At 41.6% G+C, this 23,638-nt stretch overlaps 1 protein-coding gene across 2 annotated transcripts in view; it reads left to right on the forward strand.

The window, feature by feature from the left end:
* The window catches only part of LOC124789539 (bifunctional coenzyme A synthase), a 148,509-nt gene extending 125,672 nt beyond the window's left edge, over positions 1-22,837 (forward strand). Inside the window, exons 4-5 of one of the 2 annotated variants that reach the window (XM_047256935.1) lie at positions 12,938-13,120; positions 21,715-22,837. In XM_047256935.1, the coding sequence (XP_047112891.1) occupies positions 12,938-13,120; positions 21,715-21,918 (387 nt within the window). In that variant the 3' untranslated portion in view covers positions 21,919-22,837. The remainder of the gene's footprint in view (positions 1-12,937; positions 13,121-21,714) is intronic. The other variant, XM_047256934.1, reaches the window with a different exon arrangement.
* Positions 22,838-23,638: the final 801 nt, after the last annotated feature.

Consider the following 23,638-nt stretch of genomic DNA (forward strand, 5'->3'; position numbering starts at 1 on the left):
GACAGCCTCTACTCATAGAGCATGGCAAATGGCTTCCGGTTCTCTGAAGAGAAGACGGTTTGTATTAACTTTTGGCGATATAAAGCGTTCCTTCCGCCATCCTTACATCTCGGTTCCGTTGTTCTCCCATTCATGGAAACAACTAAATATATAGGACTCACATTGGACAGGAAGCTTTGTTGGTCTCCGCACGTCTCTTATTTGGCGGCCCGTTGTACACGTTCCCTTAATGTCCTCAGAGTTCTTAGTGGTTCATCTTGGGGAGCAGATCGCACTGTCCTGCTTCGCTGGTATCGGTCCATAGTCCGATCGAAGCTGGATTATGGGAGCTTCGTCTACTCGTCTCAACTCCATCCACCATCGGGGGTTACGTCTTGCGACCGGAGCCTTCTACGCTAGTCCCGTTGAGAGTCTTTATGCTGAAGCTGCCGAATTACCACTGACCTACCGGCGCGACGTACTGCTGTGTCGGTATGCCTGCCAGCTGTTGTCAATGCCCGACCACCCCTCGTATCAGTCCTTCTTCGCCGATTCTCTCGACCGTCAGTACGGGTTGTATGTGTCTGCCCTGCTGCCCCCTGGAGTCCGCTTCCGTCGCCTGCTTCAACAATTGGATTTTGCCCTCCCTACCACCTTCAGAGAGGGTGAGAGCTCGACACCACCTTGGCTCCAGGCTCCGGTTCATATTTATCTCGACCTCAGCTCACTCCCGAAGGAGGGTTCTCCGGCTGCAGTGTATTGCTCACGGTTTGTCGAACTTCGTGCTCGACTTGCCGGTCACACCTTTATTTACACCGATGGCTCCAAAACTGATGATGGTGTTGGCTGTGCCTTTGTCGTCGGGGCCGTCACCTTTAAATACCGGCTCCTCGACCAATGTTCCAGCTTTACGGCCGAGCTCTTTGCTCTCCATCAGGCCATTCAGTATGCCCGCCGCCACCGCCATTCATCGTATGTACTCTGCTCTGACTCACTCAGAGCCTTGGAGCTCCCTATCCGGTCCATCCCTTTGTGCAACGGATCCAGCAGTCCCTCCATTCTTTCGCTGATAATGGTTCTCCTGTCAGCTTTCTGTGGGTTCCCGGACATGTAGGAGTGCCTGGGAATGAGGCTGCTGATGCTGCAGCCAAGGCTGCAGTCCTCCTGCCTCGGCCAGCCTCCCATTGTGTCCCGTCATCTGACGTTCGTGGGGTTGTTTGTAAGAGGCTTGTGTCGTTGTGGTGGGATGCTTGGTCATCCCTTCAAGGAAACAAGCTCCGGGCAGTCAAACTGCTTGGACAACCTCCTCCCAACTATCTCAGCGAGAAGAGGTCCTTCTGACCAGGTTGCGGATTGGGCTTTGCCGGTTTAGCCACCACTACCTGCTCTCCGGTGATCCAGCCCCGCAGTGCCCTTGTGGTCAAGCATTAACAGTGCGCCATGTTTTATTGTCGTGTCCTCGCTTTAGTCAATCTCGTGTTATCCTGTCCCTGCCATCTACTTTACCGGATATTTTAGCTGATGACGCTCGAGCAGCTGCTCGTGTTCTGCGTTTTATAACTTTAACTGGCTTGTCCAAAGACATCTAACTTTTTTACTTATTTTATCTGCATCTGTGTAAGGACTTTCTGGTGTCCCCGCTCCCTCCCCTTGAGTTTTACTAGATTCTATGTGCTCTAACGATTGTGACTGGGCGCTAATGACCTCAGTAGTTGAGCGCCCTTAAACCCCAACAAAAAAAAAAAAAAGAAAAAGAAAAAAAAAAAAAAAAAATCTTCGACGAAACCACCTTTCCCCAGTTGTGATGACCAGGTAGAATATCTGACAAACGTTATCCTTACTGCTGCCAAACATTCCATTCCTCAAACTCCCTCTGTACCATGCTGTGTCAAAGTCCCTCGGTGAACTGAGGCGTACCGTGCCACAAATCGCGTGCGGAGACATGCTGTCTGTGTTTTTAACCTTCATCCTACAATAGCAAACTGCATTCATTATCAACGGTTGCATGCACAGTGTCATTGCATTCTTTGGGATAGCAAAAAAAAAGTAGCTGGATTTCATTCACTAGTTCTTTTAACAGTTCCTCTCCCTCTTCTGTTGTGTGGGCTGACCTCCGACTGCTCTCTGGGACCAATGTCCATTCCCCAATTTCCGGCCTGACAGTAGTAGATAATGACCTCATGGACCTTGTTGCTATCTCCCAACACCTTGGGCTGCCATTTTGCGGAGATTTCAAGCTCCTCCCACTATCACTCCGTCTTCCTCCATCGGAAACAAGGGGAGGAGTCTCGGGCGACACCCTTCTCTTCTCAGAATAGTGAATGCTACAATGCTGCCTTTACTATGAGGGAGCTAGATCATGCTCTCACTTCATCCCAATCTGAATTCAGATTTAGATGTTGCAGCACCTTTCTCTTGTGGACAAGCACTTTCCCCTTCTACGCTAGTCCCGTTGAGAGTCTTTATGCTGAAGCTGCCGAATTACCACTGACCTACCGGCGCGACGTACTGCTGTGTCGGTATGCCTGCCAGCTGTTGTCAATGCCCGACCACCCCTCGTATCAGTCCTTCTTCGCCGATTCTCTCGACCGTCAGTACGGGTTGTATGTGTCTGCCCTGCTGCCCCCTGGAGTCCGCTTCCTTCTAGCTACCACCCCATTGCTCTCACCAATTGTGTTCGCAAGGTAATGGGACATGTGATTAATGCCCAGATGGTACGATGGCTCGAGTATCGCAATTTGCTGACGAATGCACAGTGTGAATTTTGAACATGGTGTTCTGCAGTTGACTGTCCTGTCAGTTTGCCCACCCATGTCATAAGTGGTTTTGTGCAGAAATCCCAGACTATGACCGTGCTTTTCGATTTGGAGAAAGTATAAGAGACCTGCTGGAGGGCTGGTATCCACTGTACTCTCGGCATGTGGGGCTTACTTGGCCACCTGCCGCATTTCCAGTTTTAAAAGACCAAGTTTTCAAGGTACGTGTGGGTTCTGCCTTGTCAGGATGCCTTTATCCAGGAAAGCAGTGTGCCTCAGGGTTCCATCCTTAGTGTCGTCCTCCTTGCTATCGCCATTAACTCTATAATGGCCTGTCTTCTGCCGGGCATCTCCAGCTTCCTTTTCATTGACAATTTTGCCATATATTGCAGTTCTACATGGCCCATGTTCACCTTGGTTTCATTCACTTCCTAAGGACACTACTCCAGCCTCGCTCTATCGCGTTCAGTTTCACGACCTTCGCATGGAATTTTATAATAGTACCTTTGTGTACAATGATGGCTCGGACTGACTGCGATGTTCAGTGTGCCTTCATCATTGGTGCTGACATATTTTGTATCGGCTTCCATAACACTGCTCAGTATTTACAGCAGAGCTCTTCACCCTGTATCGGGCCATGCATGCAGTACATCCGGCGACACAGGTGTTTCAATTGAGTCATCTGCTCATTCACTATCAGCACCCTTAAATAGCCTGTGTGTGCTGCACACCATCCATCCCTTGGTGCAACGGGTCCAGGAAAGCTGTCATTTGCTCACTCTTGATGGATCCACTGTGATGTATATGTGGGTTCCTGGTCACATCAGTCTGACAGGATGCTGCTGTCAAGGCTGCAGTCCTCATACATCAGCCTGCTAGTTCTTATATTCCCTCCAACGATCTCTGTGTTGTCGTCTGTCAGCAGGTGGTGTCACTTTGGCATCACCAGTGGTCCTCCCTTCATGGGAACAAGCACCGGGTTGTTAAGCCTCTCCCAGCAGCTTGGACAACCTCTCAGCCCTCTCTCCGCAAGGAGATCAACTTAACTAGGTTGCATATTGGCCACTGTCTTTTTAGCCATCACCATTTGTTAAGTGGTGCTCCCCCACCACGTAGTGCACATTGCACCCGACTTTTGGCTGTCTGCCATTTCCTGACAGAATGCCCTTTTTATAACCACTTACGTTCCCGTTTGTGTATGCCATCTTCAGTTATCGGCCGTTTTAGCGAATGACGTGCAGACTGTCGACCACATTTTACTTTTTATCCATCATAGCAATATGGCAATGGCCATTTAATTTTTAGTTCTGGACCTTCGTTCCTCTATGGCGTATTTTATAGACACACCGCTTTTTGGGACTGGTCTTCAATTTGTGACTAATGTGGCCTTTGCAACCTTCGCCAACTTAAGCAAAAATGCTGACAACATCTCAATACACTTTGCTGCATCAGTAACAGTAACTGAGGTGCAGATCACTCTACCCTTTTGCGGCTCTACAAAGCCCTGATTCTGTCCCATATTGATTATGAATGTCTTGCACATGGTTCAGCATCACACTCAGCAATACAGATACTGGACTCCTTTCAAATTCTGCAGTTCGACTTGCAACAGGAGCATTCCAAACTAGCCCTGTGAACAACCTTCTAGTTGAGGCTGGAGTCCATCCATTACCTATCTGGTGCCAACTACTGCTACTGAATTAGGCTATACACATTCATAGCTTCCTTGAACATCGTAACTACCATGTCCTTTTCCCTGGAAGGGAGCTTCATCTCGCACAATAACAACCCAAAACTGGGTTTACAATTGGCTGCACACCTCCAGTGTATTCGATCAGAACTGCAACTTATTCCACTGTCGCATCTGGTCAGGGATACATCGCATCTGCCCTCATGGCTTGTGCACCAACCTCTAATTTGTCTCAAAGTCTTCTGTGGTCCAGAAGATTCTGTCGATGCCACAATTTTTCACCACATGTTCTTCGTTGTCCTTGAGACTTACATGGGTTCAGAAGGGGTATGCACTGATGACGTGACAGTCGATGGATGAACAAGTTGCCTACACACATGCACAGTGCAGTGAACTCCACTTCCTGCCAAATGGCCGCTGTGTCTTATTCATTGCTGAATTGATGGCCATTAAACTAGACCTTAGCCATGTTCGTTCTTGCACTGGCAAGGGTATCCTAATCTGTAGTGACTCCCTTAGCAGCCTACAGGTCATAGACCAGTGTGACTCTTCTCACCCACTGGTTACAGCTATCCAGGATCTTGACGCTGACCTCCACCAAGCTGGAAGGCCAGTCGTTTTTGTTTGGATCCCCAATCATGTTAGGGTTTCAGGAAATGAATGAGCTGATAGGTGGGACAAGCTGGCCATGAGGATGCCAATTCTGGAAATGGGGATCCCAGAACCGGACCTTCGGCCATTTATATGCCATTGGTTGTGGGAAGTCTGAAACTCAGAACAGTCTGTCCTGATCTCACCAAACAGAGGACAATTAAGGAGACCACTACCTTGTGGTAATCTTCCCTGCATGCTTCTCACAGGGAATCCATTGTTCACTGGGCACACTTGGGTGACACATGACCACAGTGAGGATCTCCCTCACTACCGATTCGGAGCCCACCTGATGGTGGCCCACTTATTCATAGATTGCCCTAATTTGGCTGCTTTGAGGCAGCATCGTAACCTGCCTGACTGCTACTTCTGGTGCTAGCAGATGACTCCAAAGTGATGTGGTGTTGTGTTGCCCGTAAAGGTAATTTGGGCACTCCTCTCCTGCATCTCTGTCCCCGCCGCTAGGGGGTGGGGCCTTTGCTCGGTGGCCCAGCCTGGCGTCTACCCTTTCCATATTTTTATTCTCTTTATTCTTTCTCATTTTGTGGTTTTAATGTGTTGTCTTGACTTAACGACTTGTCACCTTTCTCATTCATCTTGCACACAAAATAGAAGAGTTTTGCGATGGCTGGCTCTCCCAAGGCTGTCAGTAGTTCTGTTGGAAAGTGGTCAACTCCCAAAGTCGTGTTTCAACTTAGGTCTTTCAGTGCTCTGTCAAATTCTTCTCACAGTATCATATCTCCCATCTCATCTTCATCTGTCATCTTCCATTTCTAAAATATTGCCTTTAAGTTCATCTCCCTTGTATAGACTCTCTATATACTCCTTCCACCTTTCTGCTTTCCCTTCTTTGCTGCGGACTGGTTTTCCATCTGAGCTCTTTATATTCATGTTTCCACTTCTCTTTTCTCCAAAGGGCTCTTTTAATTTTCTTGTAGCTGGTATCTTTCTTCCCCTTAGTGAATTATGCTTCTAAATCCTTACATTTGACCTCTAGTCATTCCTGCTTAGCCATTTTGCACTTCCTGTCAGACTCAGTCTTTAGGTGTTTGTATTACCATTTGCCTGTTTCATTTGCTGCAGTTTTACATTTTCTCCTTTCCTTAATTAAATTCAATACCTCCTGTATTATCCAAGGATTTCTATTAGGCCTTGTCTTTTCACCTGTTTGATCCTCTGCCACCTTCACTATTTCATCTCTCAAGGCTGCCCATTCGTTGTCTACTGTATTCCTTTCCCCCTTGTTATAGTCCCTCCCTGTTGCTCCCGCACCACCTACTTCAGGAGCAAAACCACCCCATCCCCCCCCCCCTTTCCACTAGCTAGGAAGGGGTCCGTTGGGTGACTCCCTACCCAGGTTTCTGCTAGTGGGAAAGATGACACCCAGCTAAAGAGCCCAAAAGCAGCTGGTCGTAGGGCTTCACGCTCATCCTCAGTCCTGGGCATTGATTCAGTGAAGTCCTCCCAGCCAGCAAAACCCAAGGAACAGTGCAAGAAATCCAAAAAGAAGACCTCCATGAACAAGAAACTTACGGTGGCACCCACACCACTGCTACCTTCAAACTCTGCGTCTGAGGATGGGGTCGAGATTTTGGCATCCTCTGAGGACCTGGAGCTTGCCGGACCCTCAGACACAACGATTATAGACTGCTTAGGTAAAAAGTCGGTGGCAACAGATGACCCTGAGGTGTAAACTGCCTCATTGAATGTTCCTTGCCTTCCCAGTCTCACAGTGATGTCATCCTCCAGTGGAATTGTGGTGGTTTTTTCCACCACCTTGCTGAGCTACAGCAGCTGCTAAGCTTTACACCTGCTATCTGCATTGCCCTCCAGGAAACCTGTTTCCTGGCAATGCAAACCCCTGCCCTCCGCGGCTATAAGGAATATTACAGGAATCGTAGGGTCTATAATCGAGGGTCAGGTGGAGTTTGTGTTTATGTCCTAAACTCAATCTGTAGTGAAACTGTGCCCCTTCAAACCCCTCTTGAAGCTGTGGCTATCAGAATACGGATGACGTAGGAAATAACGGTCTGAAATGTATATCTTCTCCCAGATGGTGCAGTACCCTTGAATGTATTAGCTGCACTGATTGATCAACTCCATAAACGTTTCCTACTTTTGGGAGATTTTAATGCCCATAACCCCTTGTGGGGTGACACCATGCTTACTGGTTGAGGCAGAGATGTCAAAACTTTACTGTCTCAGTTAGACCTCTGCCTCATAAATACTGGGGCCGCCACACGTTTCAGTGTCGCACATTGGTAGTTACTCAGGCATCGATTTATCAATGTGCAGCATAGGATTTTTCCCATCTATCCACTGGAGAGCACATGGCAACGTGTGTGGTAGTGACCACTTCCCCATCTTCCTGTCACTGCCCCGGACGCCTGCCCAGATGGGCTTTAAACAAAGCGGACTGGGAAACTTTCACCTCAGATGTCACCGTTGACTCTCCCCCACATGGTAACATCGGTGTGATGGTTGAGCAGGTGACTGCCACCACGTTTCTGCAGCAGAAATGCGAGCCCTCGCTCTTTAGGGTGCCCCCAGCGAAAGACAGTCCCTTGGTGGTCACCAGAAGTAGCGTGTACGCTAGCTTATAAAACAGCGGAATCAGGAATGTTTGGAGAGGTACGGGTCGACCATTGGGTGCCATACGTCACCTTCCCAAGTCTGTATGAAGATCAGATGTCTTTTTGGGTACCAGACCCAACAGGTGTCCCTGGCGTTACCATCAATGGTGTGCTATGTACCGACACAAACACGATTGCCGAGCACTTTGCTGAGCACTATGCTCGAGCCTCTGCGTCGGAGAACTACCCCCCAGCCTTTTGCACCCTCAAACGGCGGTTGGAAAGGTAAGTCGTCTCGATCACTACAAGCCACAGTGAACGGTATAACACCCCATATATGGAGTGGGAGCTTCTCAGCACACTTGCATGTTGCCCCGACACAGCTCTTGGGCTGGATCGGATCCACAGTCAGATGATTAAACATCTCTCATCTGACTACATGCACCATCTCCTTGTCATCTTCAACCAGATGTGGTGCGATGGCATTTTTCCATCACAGTGGCTGGAGGGGACCATCATTCCCATGCTCACACCCGGTAAAAACCTGCTTGATGTTGATAGCTATCGGCCCATCAGCCTCAGAAAAGTTTTTTGCGAGCATGCTGGAATACATGGTGTGTTGGCAGTTGGGTTGGGTCGGGTCCTGGAGTCACATGGCGTACTGGCTCCATGTCAGGGAGGTTTCTTGTGTCCCTCGAGTGTGCCATCCGAACAGCCAGCACCTGGTTGCCGTCTTTTTTTTATCTAAGCAAAGTGTACGACACCACCTGGCAACATCATATCCTTGACACATTATACGGGTGAGGTCTGGAAGGTCCACTCCCGATTTTTGTCCAGTGTTTCTTGTCGCTCCATACTTTCCGTGTCCAAGTTGGTGCCTCCCATAGTTCCCCCCATATCCAGGAGAATGGGGTCCCACAGGGCTATGTATTGATTGTGTCACAATTTCTAGCAGCAGCAGGGCCGTCCGTCTCACCCTCTGTGTATGCAGACGACTTGTGCATTTTGCACTGCTCCACCAGTACTGGTGTTGCTGAACGGTGCCTACAGGGAGCCATCCTCAAGGTGCAGTCATGGGCTCTCGCCCACGGCTTCCAGTTTTCGCCCGCTAAGTCATGTTTCGTGCGTTTCTGTCGACGATGTACTGTTCATCCGGAACCAGATCTTTACCTTCATGACAATCCACTCACAGTAGTGCAGACACATCGATTCTTAGGACTGGTTTTCGATGCCTGATTGACTTGGCTACCTCACCTTTGTCAGATTAAGCGGAAGTGCTGGCAGCACCTCAATGCCCTCCGCTGCCTGAGCAGCACCAACTGGGGTGCAGATCGCTGTTCTCTGCTGCAGCTCTACAAAGCCCTTGTTCAATCCCACCTTGACTATGGGAGTCACAACTGCTCGCCAGTTACATTGCACACATTCGTAGTTCTCCTGAACATCCGAATTACCATCTCTTTTCTCCACCTGTGGCATTTCATCTCCCACATCGGCAGCCCAGGTCAGGGCTAACTATTGCGGTTTGCATGCGGTCCCTTCTGTCTGAACTGGAGTTCTTCCCTTTACCACCTCCCATTCATATCCGTCCGCATACACCTCTATGGTGTACACCTCAGCTGCAGAATCGTCTGGACCTTTCAATGACCCTAAGGACTCAGTTACTCCTGCTGCTCTCTGATGTCACTTCCTCTCAATTCTTGGCGTGTTCCGGGGCTCTGAAGTGGTTTACTCCGATGGCTCGATGGCTGATGGTCATGTTGGCTTCGCCTACATCCACGAAGGCGATTTTGTACAGCATTCCTTACCCGATGGCTGCAGTGTTTTCACTACAGAGCTGGTGGCCATCTCTTGTGCACTTCAGTATATCCGTTCATGCCTCGGGGAATCGTTCCCTCTGTGTACTAACTCCTTGAGCAGCCTACAAGCTATTAACCAGTGCTGCCCTCACCATCCTTTGGTAGCGTCCATCCAGGAGTCCGTCCATTCCCTTTACCGGTTCCATCATTCAGTGGTGTTTATGTGGACCCCAGGACACGTCAGCATCCCAGGCAATGAACTTGCCAACAGGCTGGCCAACCAGGCTATGCAGAAACTGCTTCTAGAGATGGGCATCTCTGAACCTGATCTGCATTCAGACTTACACCGTTGGATATTTCGGATTTGGGAGGCGGAATGTCATAATAGTACACACAACAAACTGCGTCTCATTAAGTAGACTACGAATGTGTGGAAGACTTCCATGCAGGCCTTTCGCAGGGGATCAGTTGTCCTCTGCCGGCTCCGCATCGGCCACGCTTTGGCAACCCACAGTTACCTCCTGCACTGTGAAGTGTCAGTGCAGCGCCCGTCTGACACTGGCCCATATTCTGGCGCACTGTCCCACTTTGACTGCCTAGCGATGAAATCTTGGGGTACTGGACTCGTTGCCACTAATTTTATCTGACAGTGTATAATGAATTCTACTCTGTAAATGATGAAAGTCTACGTGAATGCAGCTTGCCGCTAACTTGGTGTAATGTTTTGTCTGTACAGAAGTGTATCTGTCGCCTTTATCGCTCTTTCCCTTTCACACAGAAATCGGTACAATAAAGTCAGGGCTTCGTGTTTTCTAGTTAGGCTGATCCGTGAAAAGACAGACAAACAATTATGCTAATGGAGGATTCTGAGTAATTTCTCGAATTCCATTCACTCTCTCTCTCTCTCTGCCCTTTATCTGTGTACAGTTTAAATATATTAATTACGTGAAATCAGCCTAGTAGAATCTCTGGTGGAGCCCTTCGTCTTAATGTTCAGCGGCTGGCTTGCTGGAAAAGATCTTTACATTTGTTATTATTATTAAGCGCTGCATTCAGTTGGGAAAATCGATCGTTTGAACAATTCGTTCAGTTTACGACAGATCTAAAATTTCAGATGTGGACGAAGCCTTTTTGGACGATTTATAAAAACTCAGGGATTGCAGGCTCTCTTCATCACAGCTGAAACTTCCCAATTAATTACAGGGCCCAGACAATCATCAGTGATTCAGACAGAGAACTCATTCATCATTCACTCTAGAATAAAATGGTCACAAACCTTATTTCTGAGGAAAATTGTATATTGAATCCATTTCCGTACATGTTCCGTTTTCTGTTGGTTCCAAGTCTCGTGTAATTTTCTTTTACAGGTTTTTCTTTCTCTTTATCGATCACGCTAGCGGCACAGACTTTCCTAGCTCGCTTTAGCGCGAAGAAGAGTAAATAAATCTCCTTTAGCAATCCGACAATCTTCCAACCGATACTTACGAAGCTGTTCCTCTCTCTCTCTCTATAATAACCATGGAGCATACATTTCTGTACCTCTGTTGTTCCAAAGAATAAACGTACTAGAAAAATACCTTGGCGTCGACGAGCTGTCGGCGCATATATTACTAGAAAATCTGATCAGATACTTTTCAAACGTAAATAAATGTGGATGATTTGATTGACCATTATTAATTATTGCGTGGTAGAGGGTAATTTTCCGTGGGGAGATTACAAGTGCCTGATTTAGTTTTACGTTTTATTCATGAGGGTAGGTTTTATCATTTGGTCTAAGTTTTAGTGCATGTCCTTTGTCCCTCTGTGTCCTCCACCCTAGTGCTTCTAGGGTGGAGGTTTTAATGTATTGCAGAGTGGCTGGCTTCACCTTTTTTATTCTCATGGTCAGCCAGCCATGGTAATCTGCTTTGTTGTTTTAATCTTTTCATCCCGTTTCTTGCGTTCTGTGGTTTTCTTGTCCCCCTTTTGTCCATTTACACGTTTGTTGCTCTTCATCATTCTTGTGATTTTTCCTTTCATTCCGTTTTGAGTTGTCAGTCTTGTTTGTTTTATTCTCACATTTGTGGCATTCTTTTATTCGGAACAAGGGACTGATAACCTCGTAGTTTGGCCCCTTTCCTCTTCTTTTAATCCAACCAACCTGTGGTGGGTGTTGGCTTCGTGTATATCTTGGCTACAATAATGCATTCACTATGTTGTTCGTAGCAACTTATCTGCACTCCTATTTTCTTATTCATTATTAAACCTACTCCTGCATGCTATTCGATTTTTTATTTATAACCCTGTATTCAACTGACCAGAAGCCTTGTTCCTCCTGCTACCAAACTTCACCAATTCCAACTATATGTAACTTCTACTTGAATACCAGTTTTGTTTTTCCTCATCCTTCCAAGTAGTCCCCGTCTGGTGATGAAATGGGGGACTATTTTATCTCTAGAATATTTTACCCAAGAGGATGCCATCATTATTTAACCAAACAGTAGAGCTGCATGCCCTTAGGGAAAAATTAGGTCTGTAGTTTCCCATTGCTTTCAGCCATTCACAGTACCAGCGCAGCAATGTCATTTTGGTTTAAGTTAAAAGGCCAGTTCAGTCAATCGTCCAGACCGTTGCTTCTACAGCTACCAAAAAGGCTGCTGCCCCTTTTCAGGAAGCAAATGTTTGTCTGGCCACACTTCAGATACCACACTGTGGTGGCTACACCTGCGGTATAGCTGTCTGTATCGCTGACTCAAGCAAGCCACCCCACCACGAGCAAGGTCTGTGGTTCGTGGGCAGAAGTGTGCATGCAGTTGTTTTTCCCACCTTCCATTTGCAAATGAAACAGGAAAGGGAACAGCTGGTAGCAGTATGAGGTACCCTCCTTCATGCACTGTGTGGTGGCTTCTAGAGTATATATGCAGAAGTAGATGCAGTAGTTCATCCGTTAGGTTGTTTCTGATGAGCTGAGCATGAAGTATGGCTTATTTTGATTTGCTTTCAGTTTTTGTACCTTTTTATTATTTTTCTTTTGTCCACATTCATTTAATTTTTTTATGATGATAACGTTTGTTTTACTGGCTAAAATAGATGAAAACTCATATTTTGATTTTGGAAAATTGGCCTCAGAATAACATTTACATAAAATTCATAGTGTGTTAACAAGACTGACAAAATCATACACTGTGGTCAGTTTTGTGTCATTGATACAGTTACACAATTAGTCTGCCTTTATAATTAAGGGCAGCCTTCAAAGGGTATTTAAATTGACATAGCTGGGGAAAAGCAATTTTCCATGTGAAAAACTATACAACGAAATTAACTTAAGTTTAGGAGTGCACAAAGAGCTTACACATTTTTTTATCTGTTTGAGAACAGCTTTGGAGAAAATGTTTGCAATTATCCGATGCACCACATAATAGTTATGGTTATATGGTATTTCATTTTATACGTTTTGACTTTCATTGTATTTATCACACCCTTAGTTCTGAATTTAAATTTAATGTTTCACAGGAAAAATTACAATCATTGAATGAACTGTTGTGGCCTGCCATGCTCACTGTTATTAAAGAAAGAGCTCAAGAAATGTACAGAGCTGGAAAAGAAGTTATCATCGTTGAAGCAGCAGTTCTTTTACAGGCCAATTGGGATAAACATTGTCATGAAGTATGGACTTGTTTGATTAGTCCTGAAGAGGTAACACACTTAAATATCCATACATATCGGTTCTGTTTCTTGTTTTAAATATAGATTTAAAAGAACTTTTAAGCATTCTCATACTTAAAGCAACATGAGATTATTTAAAAAACATCAGCTTCTGACAGGTATCTTATTTGCCCTGACAACATTAAATGACTTATTCCTGTTTAACGGGGTCCACCATCACTTAACACATCGTTTCACAGGACAAAAAAGCACTCATGGATGAAGAGCTGCTCAAGTCTAGTGATTTTAGTGTGTTGAAGTTCACGTTACATTACGTTGCAAAGTGTAAAAGAAAGAATCTGCCAAGTCATATTTTTGTCTCGTTGGGAGGAAATTGTCCATGGAGGTGCAATGTGGATTTTACGTCACAAGCAGACCTAGAAGATGCCATTTTGTATTAACTCATAAGGAGCTGAACTCGGTATTTGGTGGGTTTTATATTATTACATGCTATGAATATAAGTGTTTCTGAGCGCCAGTTGATTGAGGATATCTCGAAAATGCCTTGTTTTGGGAACGATTTGTTATTATAAAACGCTAGGAAACTACATATCGGTAGAGAAAGGCTTCTTGTATTTTATACTTTTTGTGTTACAAATTTTGTGCTGTGAAAGTATGCCATTCTAATTGTACAGTGCATTTATGATTTAGCAAAAGCATGTTAAATGTGGTGTAGTGTGTAACAGTTAAATATCAGATAATGATAATTGTGATTACAGCCTTTAGACATTTCTATTAATTGTGTAACACATTAATTATGATTAATTGTGTAACACATTAATTAGGCATGGCTGGGTGTTGAAGCTGTAACATAGTCAACAGAATCATGAACTATGAATGGTAAGATAGCAAGTTGGATGCTGGCTAACTAGATGTATTTCTTTCACCTTACATTTTCTGAAAGATTTTGGGTCTTTATTATTAATGTAATAGAAGTATGATCTGCAATAATTGACATTGTTGATTATAAATAATAGTGCTCCTGTCTGGGAGAAAGTGAGTTCTATTTTATGCATGTCCATTTTTTAAACAAACTGTGATTTGACAAGTTTCTTGATTTGTCCATTTTCGCAGCAGCTGTATGTAAATGACATTAGTTCAAAACAAAAACACCTTCTTTATGCTGCACTTAGCTTTTTATTTATCTTGTGCACCCAGATGCATTTCACCTTAGTTGCAAGTCATCTTCAGTGGGTGTCTTGAAATATTACACGATTTTTTCGTTTGCACATACAGATTGATTGTATGTATAAGTTACAGATTTAAAACAGTTCATTGAGGTTTTTCTGATAAAATGCACAAATCCTTACAGATCAGCATCCAATTCATTAATTTTAAGCCAAACAGCTTTCTGTCAGGTGGCAAACTGGTTGGAAGTTTTGCAGTTCTCCCTTCGGTCACTGTTTTCAACATATAACAAATGAAAAATAGTGTTATGTTTCAGGCCACACACTGAAGATACCTTGTAACTAAGACAAAACGCACTTGCGTGCCTGAGATAAATTTAAAAAATTTAATGTACTGCGATAAATTTTAAAAATTTAATGTACCACACGTAAAAGACATTTTTCTTTTGAACTACTGTGATTTGCGCACAAAGTGCAGCTGACAACTGTCACTAGTCATAAATTACAGTGGGGAGTATGTTCAATGAGATGTAGCACGTAGTTTCAGAGAGGTTACAATAACCATAACAGATACCACACCTAATGTGCTTCGCTATGAGAAACATGTCATATGTAAATCACAATAACTTTACTAGTAACCATATGTAGTTATGTTCTTTTCTGTTTCATCACTATTGCCTGTGCACCACTAAGCAATTGCCTCATTTTACTATGTAATAAAGGTCCGTGACAGACTGGCATGTTCAATAATCCAGAATAACTCAGGGTGTATACGACCCGGGACAACCGGGAGATCCGGGAAAAACCCAGGAATTTTTTTCATCCAGGAGAAAACCGGGAAAAATCCGGGATATTTTTAGAATTCCGGGAATTTTTTGTTGTTTTAGTTTTCAGTTAGATTTTTGTAATTTTGACTGGTAAGAACCGATACTTCAACAGCAGATATTATTGTATCCCACTACTGCAGAATAGTACTTCAACAATACAACATAAACGAGGGAAAAAAAACCAAAATAACTTAAATTGCAAAGGAAATGTGCCATATACAACGACGACACACAGTACTCATGCAAGCGTCTGCCAATTGAAAATGTGTCAAAGGCTTTAGGAAGACTATGCAGTGCTTTATAACAACAAATTGCCTCCAATCTACCGGGAAAAGGGGGCGCCAAATTCATATTCTTGAGGGAAAAAACTTGTTTCACAAAGCGCCTAGCATCCAGAGCATGTTTGTCTATTGATTATTCATATGATTTTGAAGCGCTTCCCTGTTAGTTTTTGAGTATTTTTGAACACATTTTAAGTCGATTTCTGAATGAATCATAAGTTGCCTTATGAATGCATGCATAGTGTACGTGATGTCTCTGTCAGGAGAATCCTCGTCGCATCTAGAAATAAACTTTCCGCAGACAAAAGGGGACGGGGCTATACGAGCTGAGGGAGTAAAGCCGAACGGATGAATGCCAATCGCTGTCTGATTATGTGGTTGATTGGATTTGCGAATGATCAGCATTGTTATAATTACTAGCGAAATCCATGGATTCAGACTATCAGAATGGAAATAAACGACTGACAGGAATAACAGATGAGAAAGATTACGTACTGTCTTCTCGGTGTATCCAAGAAAATGAAATTTTGACAGAAAATTTTTGGCAGCTCACTACACTAGTAAGGACCAGTAGTACAGTCTCCGGCTAGCAGCCGCGTAAGTTCTATTCTGTAAGTAACACAGAAAACGTGTTGTTCGAACACGTAATAACGCCTAACTGGAAAATAATTGCGGGATAACTAAACCTGTGATTCTGGCAGGGTTAGTGAAGTTAATCGGTGAACAAATTTTGACAATGGCAGCAATAGCTATAGAATTGGTGATGACAAGATTGTTAGAACGTGGAAGGAGAAGAAACGGGGACATCACACAAATTATGGAAGAATAAGACAATTCCAAATTTATATAAAAATTTCGTAATACTACTTTTCAGTCTCATGCTTGAGAAGCTGGTGCATATGAATGAAATGTGAAACTATTTCGTAATATAAAGCTTTTTGCTTGTAGTAGGCCTAATATGCATTTGATACTGGTACTTTGTGGATTATATTCTGTCGTATTATAAAAGTGGCCAAAACAGTCTCGTTTATTTGGTGTGTTACAAAATTGCTGCCATATTAGAAAGGCCTATTTTGTTTCATCTAGCAGACAGTGACAAAATAGAGAAACCACACCAGTCTTGGGTATTATTTGTATTAACAGCTTTTTCAGTATTAGATAATGACATTTCGATTTTTCATGTAGCAAAACGTTTGACGAACTTTGATGAGGTAATAGATTCTTTCGCAGAAAGGAAAGCATGCGATGTAAAGCTGTAGTAAGATTAGAGAGAAAAAATGCAAGGAGCTAAGGTTTGAAGAAATGCGTAATTTCTTGCTTAACTCTTGTCAGTATTGGTTTTATATATCCTATATTTAATTTTATGTCACACAAAACAGCAAGTTATTAACTAATAGGCAATAAAGAGTTCAGATTTTCTGAAGAGTTCTTGTTCTCTCGATTACAAATAATCCCATGTGCTATTAATTGAGAGATTCTTTTAAGAGGGGCAGGCTGTCAAACCGGCCGATTGGGAAAAGGAGAACCACCACAAGGACATTTCAATTTCCACTGTCCTGAATATACCGTAGTTTGGACGTGCGGTATAAAAATGCTTTATGAAGAGTCGTGACACTGCACTTTGGCATACTTAAGACAAAATAATGTGTCTTTCATTTCCTCAAATACATATGTTTTATGTTTCAGACTTTTCAGAAAGATGTGCACTACAAGATGAACATATTTTGAAAATTCGATTTTTTTTTTTTTTTTTTTTTTTTTTTTTTTTTTTTTTTTTTTTAGTATTGACCCGGTTTTTCAAATGTCGTAGATCCTGAGCTGATGCGCAGAACAGTCTGAGTTATAGTGGGTAGTCTCCACGTGACCCGCGTTTACATTTAGTGATTTTGCTGTTTTCCCTTCGTTTACTCCCACGTCAGATGAAAACAAAAGGGATATCTGTGGCCGGGAGCTCTCAAGTGAATTAAAACACATTCACATAATTACGGAAGGCTATGTCATTAGTTTCAGATTTTATTTTATTTCCACCTTTCTGACAGTCAAGCATCAATCGCCTTGCAGAACAATGAAGTTATTTTTGTCTGTTTGCTAAAGAAATTTGACTTTTGTTAACCTTTTCCACAGAGGTAGTCAATGTATTTGAAACGAAATCCACAGTACTAGCCAGTTTCAACTGTTCGGTGCATTTCAAGTGCATGTTTTCATTTTCTAGCACATATGTCATTATGCCATAATAAAGAACCAAACGTGATATAATCCAGTACTGGTGCTCCAAGAAAACTTACATCTCGAAAACCACACTGAAAAGCTTAATATCAGGTCGAGATCTACTTCATTGGGAATCTGGACATACGAATGTGCCCTTTAAGTATGCACTTTAAATGTGCACATTTTAATATGGTTCACGAAATTCCGATGCTCTTGCAGTATCCTCTGATGTCTTGTTTCTTTTATGACATAATGTATGATATTTCAATGTTTTACAAGTACGTACATACGGGCTTCCTACGTCATGATAGCCACCCAAGTGCGGTGTCGCCTGTTATCTGCGGTCTCTGGCAACTGCAGAAACGAACCTATTTGTAACAGGTCGCGGGAAAATATTGCGAATGGTGGTTTGAAAAGTGTTACTTTCAAAGTAAATATCCTTTTACATAAGTTGAACTATGTGCAAGAATGTACCATGAATTTATTAAATCACAGAGCGTTTGACTCTCATTTAAAAATCAACTCTTTGATGACATTCAAAAATCAACTCTTTGATGAGCCATTTAGAAGAATTTCGAACCCTCAAGATCAGACATTTATGTCATTATTAAAAATTTTACTGGCTCATTTGTGTGATATATCTTAAAGTGTAACACGTGGAAAAAAGATCAACAGTATATGCGAAAGTGTAGCTTCTCTTGCAGCTTGAGACCAATATTGTATGTGAAAGCTTTGCTTTTCTTGTAGCGACACTATGTATATTAATTTAAACTATTAACTGTCCCTGTTTATGTGTTCGTGCTACTTACCAGTGATATTGCTGTTGACTGAGTACATCATGTGTCCTATGCTCTGAATATCTGCAGTCATCGGCTGGCGAGATCACGTGGCTTGAGCTACGAACGGCTTACAAAAGCGTATCGAAATCTCGATTTCAATGATTCGGAAAGTAACATGCGGTGTTTGGTGGAATTCCAATGTGTACTTTCATAATACGAAAATACACAGCGTACATGTTGCTGCACATCAAAGATATTTCCAAAACATATCATTTTCTCTGAGTTTCGTTTTCTGAAGTGCCTGGAACTTGTATGGCTGTGTATAAAACCATAATCATTCAAAAGATTGATAAGGGAAAATATACTGTCACCCGGGAGAAAGTGTATTTTTAACCAGGAAATCCGGGAAAAATCCGGGAATTTTTTTTCCTTGTCCACGTATACACCCTGTAACTTCATACATACTGAGTATTTTGAATGCATTTGACAGAATTTGGTCCTACTCGTCAGTGGTCAACAATTTTTAGTCGTGCAGTATCAACAATTGTTTGCCACCTGTCAGACAGCTTCTGTCTTGCACCGGTTGCCTACAGGTTAAAATGTGTGGTTTTTTTATTATTGTAATCATGATTATAGTGCTGTTCTGTATTGCAATTACAGTGGTGCTTTGTATTTTTGTGGGAATGTTTTCTCAATGAAACCCCCTCAAAACAGAGTGAAAGTGAAACAAAAAAACATGTTATGCTTACAATCCAATAAAAGTTTGACATCATTAATTGGATTGAGAAAGATGAGAGTAGAAATAAAATTATGGAAGAATATTAAGCTGCTGTTTCAATAATCTGATAATAATAATAATAATAATAAAAGTCAACTTCAGATGTTTGCCTCACAGTCAGCTGCGATAAAAGGCATTGAAACACAAAAACTTTGAAAAAGCCCAAACTAGATCAGATGGGTGAAATTTTGTCCAAGTGGTTCTGTGTCAAAAGGTCTGAAGGAAAACCTGTGACTGAGCCCGCAATTATGGAAAAAGGTAAACAGTTCCGGTATGCCCTGATGTTATCAGAAAATGAATATGCATTTTCTTACAGTTGGCTACACAGATTCAACGCTTGTCATGGAATTCAGAAACTTGATGTTGATGGGGAGTTAGAAATGGTTTCCACCTCTGCTTACTAAATATGTGCTGAAGCTGCATGACATGATTATCCCAGATTGGTGTTGGGAGCAGCGCAACTAGAGATGTAGACCAGTGGAATTTTGAATTGTAAATTGTGGACCATGATCAGGTAATCACTCTATGCTGTGTATAGTTACAATTCTCAGACTTCATCTCCAAATAACTGCAAATTCAGGTTGTACAATAAGTGAACAAAAAATGTTGAAAATTTGAATAAGGTCTCAGCGATAGTGGATTGATTCCAAAACCGAAGTATTACGTCTCTTCCACAAAAAGCAGAAAATGAAACTGTTAAGACTTTAGCAGTTAGCATAGATATGTGGACTGGTATGACAAGAAAATATTGGAACACATTTTTTTTCTGAATTAGCTGAACACATCATAAGTTATACAAAACTACAGAGCACAATGCTTACAAGATGAGGGTGGGATGACAAAAGACTAGGTGCCCCCCAAAAAAAGTTAAGGCCATGCCTCTGTTTATTAGTACCAATAATGTAAATGTTAACATATGGTCTCTTTGGTCCTGAATCATTACATAAAGATATATGCAGAAAATACATTAGTTAATTAGTCAATGAATTTGGAAAGCGGTGTTAGAGGAATTATGATCAGCTGATCAAACTGCAGCTGAAGAATACAAAAAGCATTTTGCAGTTTGATTAAACATCATAACTGAACTGCTTGTCAAATCTACAATGCTGAAGAAGCAGCCCTACTTGAGCTTTGTTTGCCTAATTCAACATTCTTTGAAGATCTGAACAGTGTACACAGCAAGGTGGCCTCCATGAGTTCAGGATAGTTGCCTTGGTGTGTGTGGGTTTCGAAACACACTTAATGAATAAAGGTACATCAACTATCTGTATTTCAGTTTTTATTTTTGTACGTATTTCAAAGCAAAGGTCCATCATACGAATTTCCTAAAGTCACATGAGGCTTTCAGTCATGAACTGGTGAAGCAGTGATACCTGCAGTTTGCAAGAATCTGCTTAACTGGTGGCCCATGGTGATAATCCTCTAAGCTCTTTGATTTTCATAGCACATAAATCATCAAAAATGTATGTTTTCATACTTGCCAAATAGTACAGAAACACATTATACTAAATACAATAGAATATAGAACAAAAGTCATCTCAGATGCTGAATGGATGCGCCCTAAATTGATCCAGCTACTAAAGGTTTTAAAAGAACACTGGAGTAACAACTTCAGGGCTCTGCAACACACCTCTAAAACTGAAGAGTTTGCAATGAACAAAATAGTGGAAACATATTTCTTTCAGTATTTATACCCACAGGAAAATAAAAATGTCTGAAAACATTAGTATCTAAGCTGTTTGCTGCTACCAAAGTTCTTCTAATCTATTGGAGAATACATTTAAGTCTGTAAATTCCTCCTAAAATTTCTACTCATTGTGGAAAAAGTTGGCTTGCAGTGAAGATAAAGATATTCCAGTGTCTACTGTTGAAATAAAAATCAACCTTGGCGAGACGTGTGCCGGGAAACTGATACAAAATACCCAAGTTAAATTCATTCATTATGTTCCATAGAACTCATCATGAAAAAGAAGTTTCAGGGATGTAGAAGAGTAAAATGTACATGTAAACAGAAGGACAGCAGCTGTTAAAAACTAAATTTGTGCCTTTCATTAACAATAAACTTTCGCTAAGATGTGACTAGCATTGGCATGAAGACATCACTGTCATTGCAATGACCAGCAGTGGGATGTTGAATGCCACTATACAATAGTCAGTTGCTTAATAATAATAATAATAATAGAGAACAACTCTGTTAAAAGCTGATGTATTTTTTTAAAGATGAGATTTGTCTTGAAAATGTTTTACGAATTATTATTGCCATGAGACTATGTTCATAAAGCTTCAGAGTCTGAGAGTGTTTAGGTACTAGGGATCACTTTAGAGCTGAAAATTTAATGATATGTATACATGTACATTGAGCAGTGGACAAGTACATTTAAAAGTAAGACTGCTGGAGGTTACTTAGATATAGGGTAAAGTCCCAACACCTTCTCTAAGTGGTGTGTAGCAAGATACCCTAATTCATGTTCTTATTCCATTTAGAACAGTCCATTGTTTGATTTCAACTGCATATTGAAATGCAGAAAGTGAAAGAGGGTTTGTTTAACTCGTATAAAATAATTCTTCTGTTTTTCTTGTTCCAGTCTGTGAAGAGATTGCAGTCACGCAATAATTTAAGTGAATCTGATGCCAAGGCCAGGCTAAGTAACCAGACAGCCAACACAGAACTGGTTGAAAAGTCAAACGTTGTTTTCTGTACATTATGGAGTCCTGAATTTACCCAGGTTCAGGTTAATAAAGCATGGACTCAGTTACAACAATTCCTGCATGGAGACGCTAAACAATGAAATAGATTAGAAAACACTGTAGGGTTCATATTTTATCTTAGAATGTGGGTACACAAATAGTTCATGAACATAGATTTTTATTGTATGTTGAAGGCAGCGTATTACCAGACAACAATTTTTTTGTGATGTGCTATATAGTGGCAGTTATCATCCAGTTGAGTTTGATGGAACATTCCTTTGTTAATGGGTTATTAGAGTTTTGCATACTCCTTGCAACAGTGTTGTATATGTTTTGAATTTTTGTGAATGGAAATATGTACATAATGATCTCAGATCCACACATTTATTTTGCATGACATTGCATGAAGTAGCCATGGAATTTTCCCACATCAGTTACAGTTATATGGACATGCAATACAATGTAAAACCGTATTCCATTCACTCTGAATTTTCCTTTTACTTTTAAAAGAAATATAATGTTTTATGCTGAAACTTATTTTGTGTTAAGTCTCCTTTCTCTATCGCTTAAGAGGTTTTTATTCAATTTTTTTCATTCAGAACTGTTTTAATAAAGTTATAAACTTTTAAGCCTGTTACTATAGCAGTGTCTTTACAATTTCTAAGGTGCTCGGTATATCCGTATCACTTATTTATGTACAGTATAAATTCTATTTTACACAGTCCACATCAGTGTCACCAAAGAACGTTTATTGTTGAATATGTGTTTCTTGAGCTAGATTTTTAATTGAGCACAACTTTATTGTATTTTCCAATTGTTGCTATATTGTACAATGTATATGCATGCCAGTGTTCATAATTGTTAAGATTTGAAGAAAATTGCCTACTTTAACCCAGAACACACAGAAAATGTTTGTACTTATTATTTTGTTGTCGAGAACTGATACATACATTTAATGGATCTTTTATACAGTGAATATTTCGGAACCATGTCAACATTGCAGTGAATACTGTATCATCATTTGTAACATGTGAAAATTTTTCTGTTACAGAAATAAATATTTTATACATGTTATAAAACAGTTTTATTCCTTTTTGAGCTGTTATGCAAACATTTTCACAGTTTAGGACATATGATGTACTCATGCTGTAAATGGGTCTAAAAGTGTTAAGCAGTGCACTCTGAGTAGGAAAATCATTTTAGTTTTTACAGCTGTTAGACATTGGACTCATGTTCTGGAGGATATGGTTCAAATGACAAACCTATATCCAGTTTTAAGTTTTCCATTATTTCCTCCTTCAGGAGTGTATGAGAGATTGGCTTAGGTAAACAGAGCCCACTTCTTTTATAATGACCACATTGTTAAATCCTAATCTTCATTCATTCATTCATTCATTCCTCCCTTCCATCTATCATTTTGTGTGTCAGCTTAACATTTTCTCTCTTCCAGTTTCTTAAACAAGTGGGATAAATATTTTTGAACAGGTCTCCTTATAGTGCAGCTACACTTAAAATAATTATGAAGAATTCTGTTAGAAAGCAGCAGTGAAGTTCTGGTTGTTGAAATGAAGAAATATTTAACATCTGGGTACTGTATTTTACTGACCATAAGACATTATGGACTACAAGGTGCATTTCAATTTTTAAACACTTTTTTTAAATAACATTTTTACCAATTTTATTATTAGATTGCAAAGCCAGACTTTAAAAAAAATATTCTTTGTTTCTAAAACCAAACTGACCTTTAAAATCTCAGAAAATTGTTATCTGAACTGTCTTCGTCGTCGTCTTCTTCTTCTTCTTCTTCTTCTTCTTCTTCTT

Source organism: Schistocerca piceifrons, chromosome 3, assembly GCF_021461385.2.
Source record: "Schistocerca piceifrons isolate TAMUIC-IGC-003096 chromosome 3, iqSchPice1.1, whole genome shotgun sequence".
Classification (NCBI taxonomy): Eukaryota; Metazoa; Arthropoda; class Insecta; order Orthoptera; family Acrididae; genus Schistocerca; species Schistocerca piceifrons.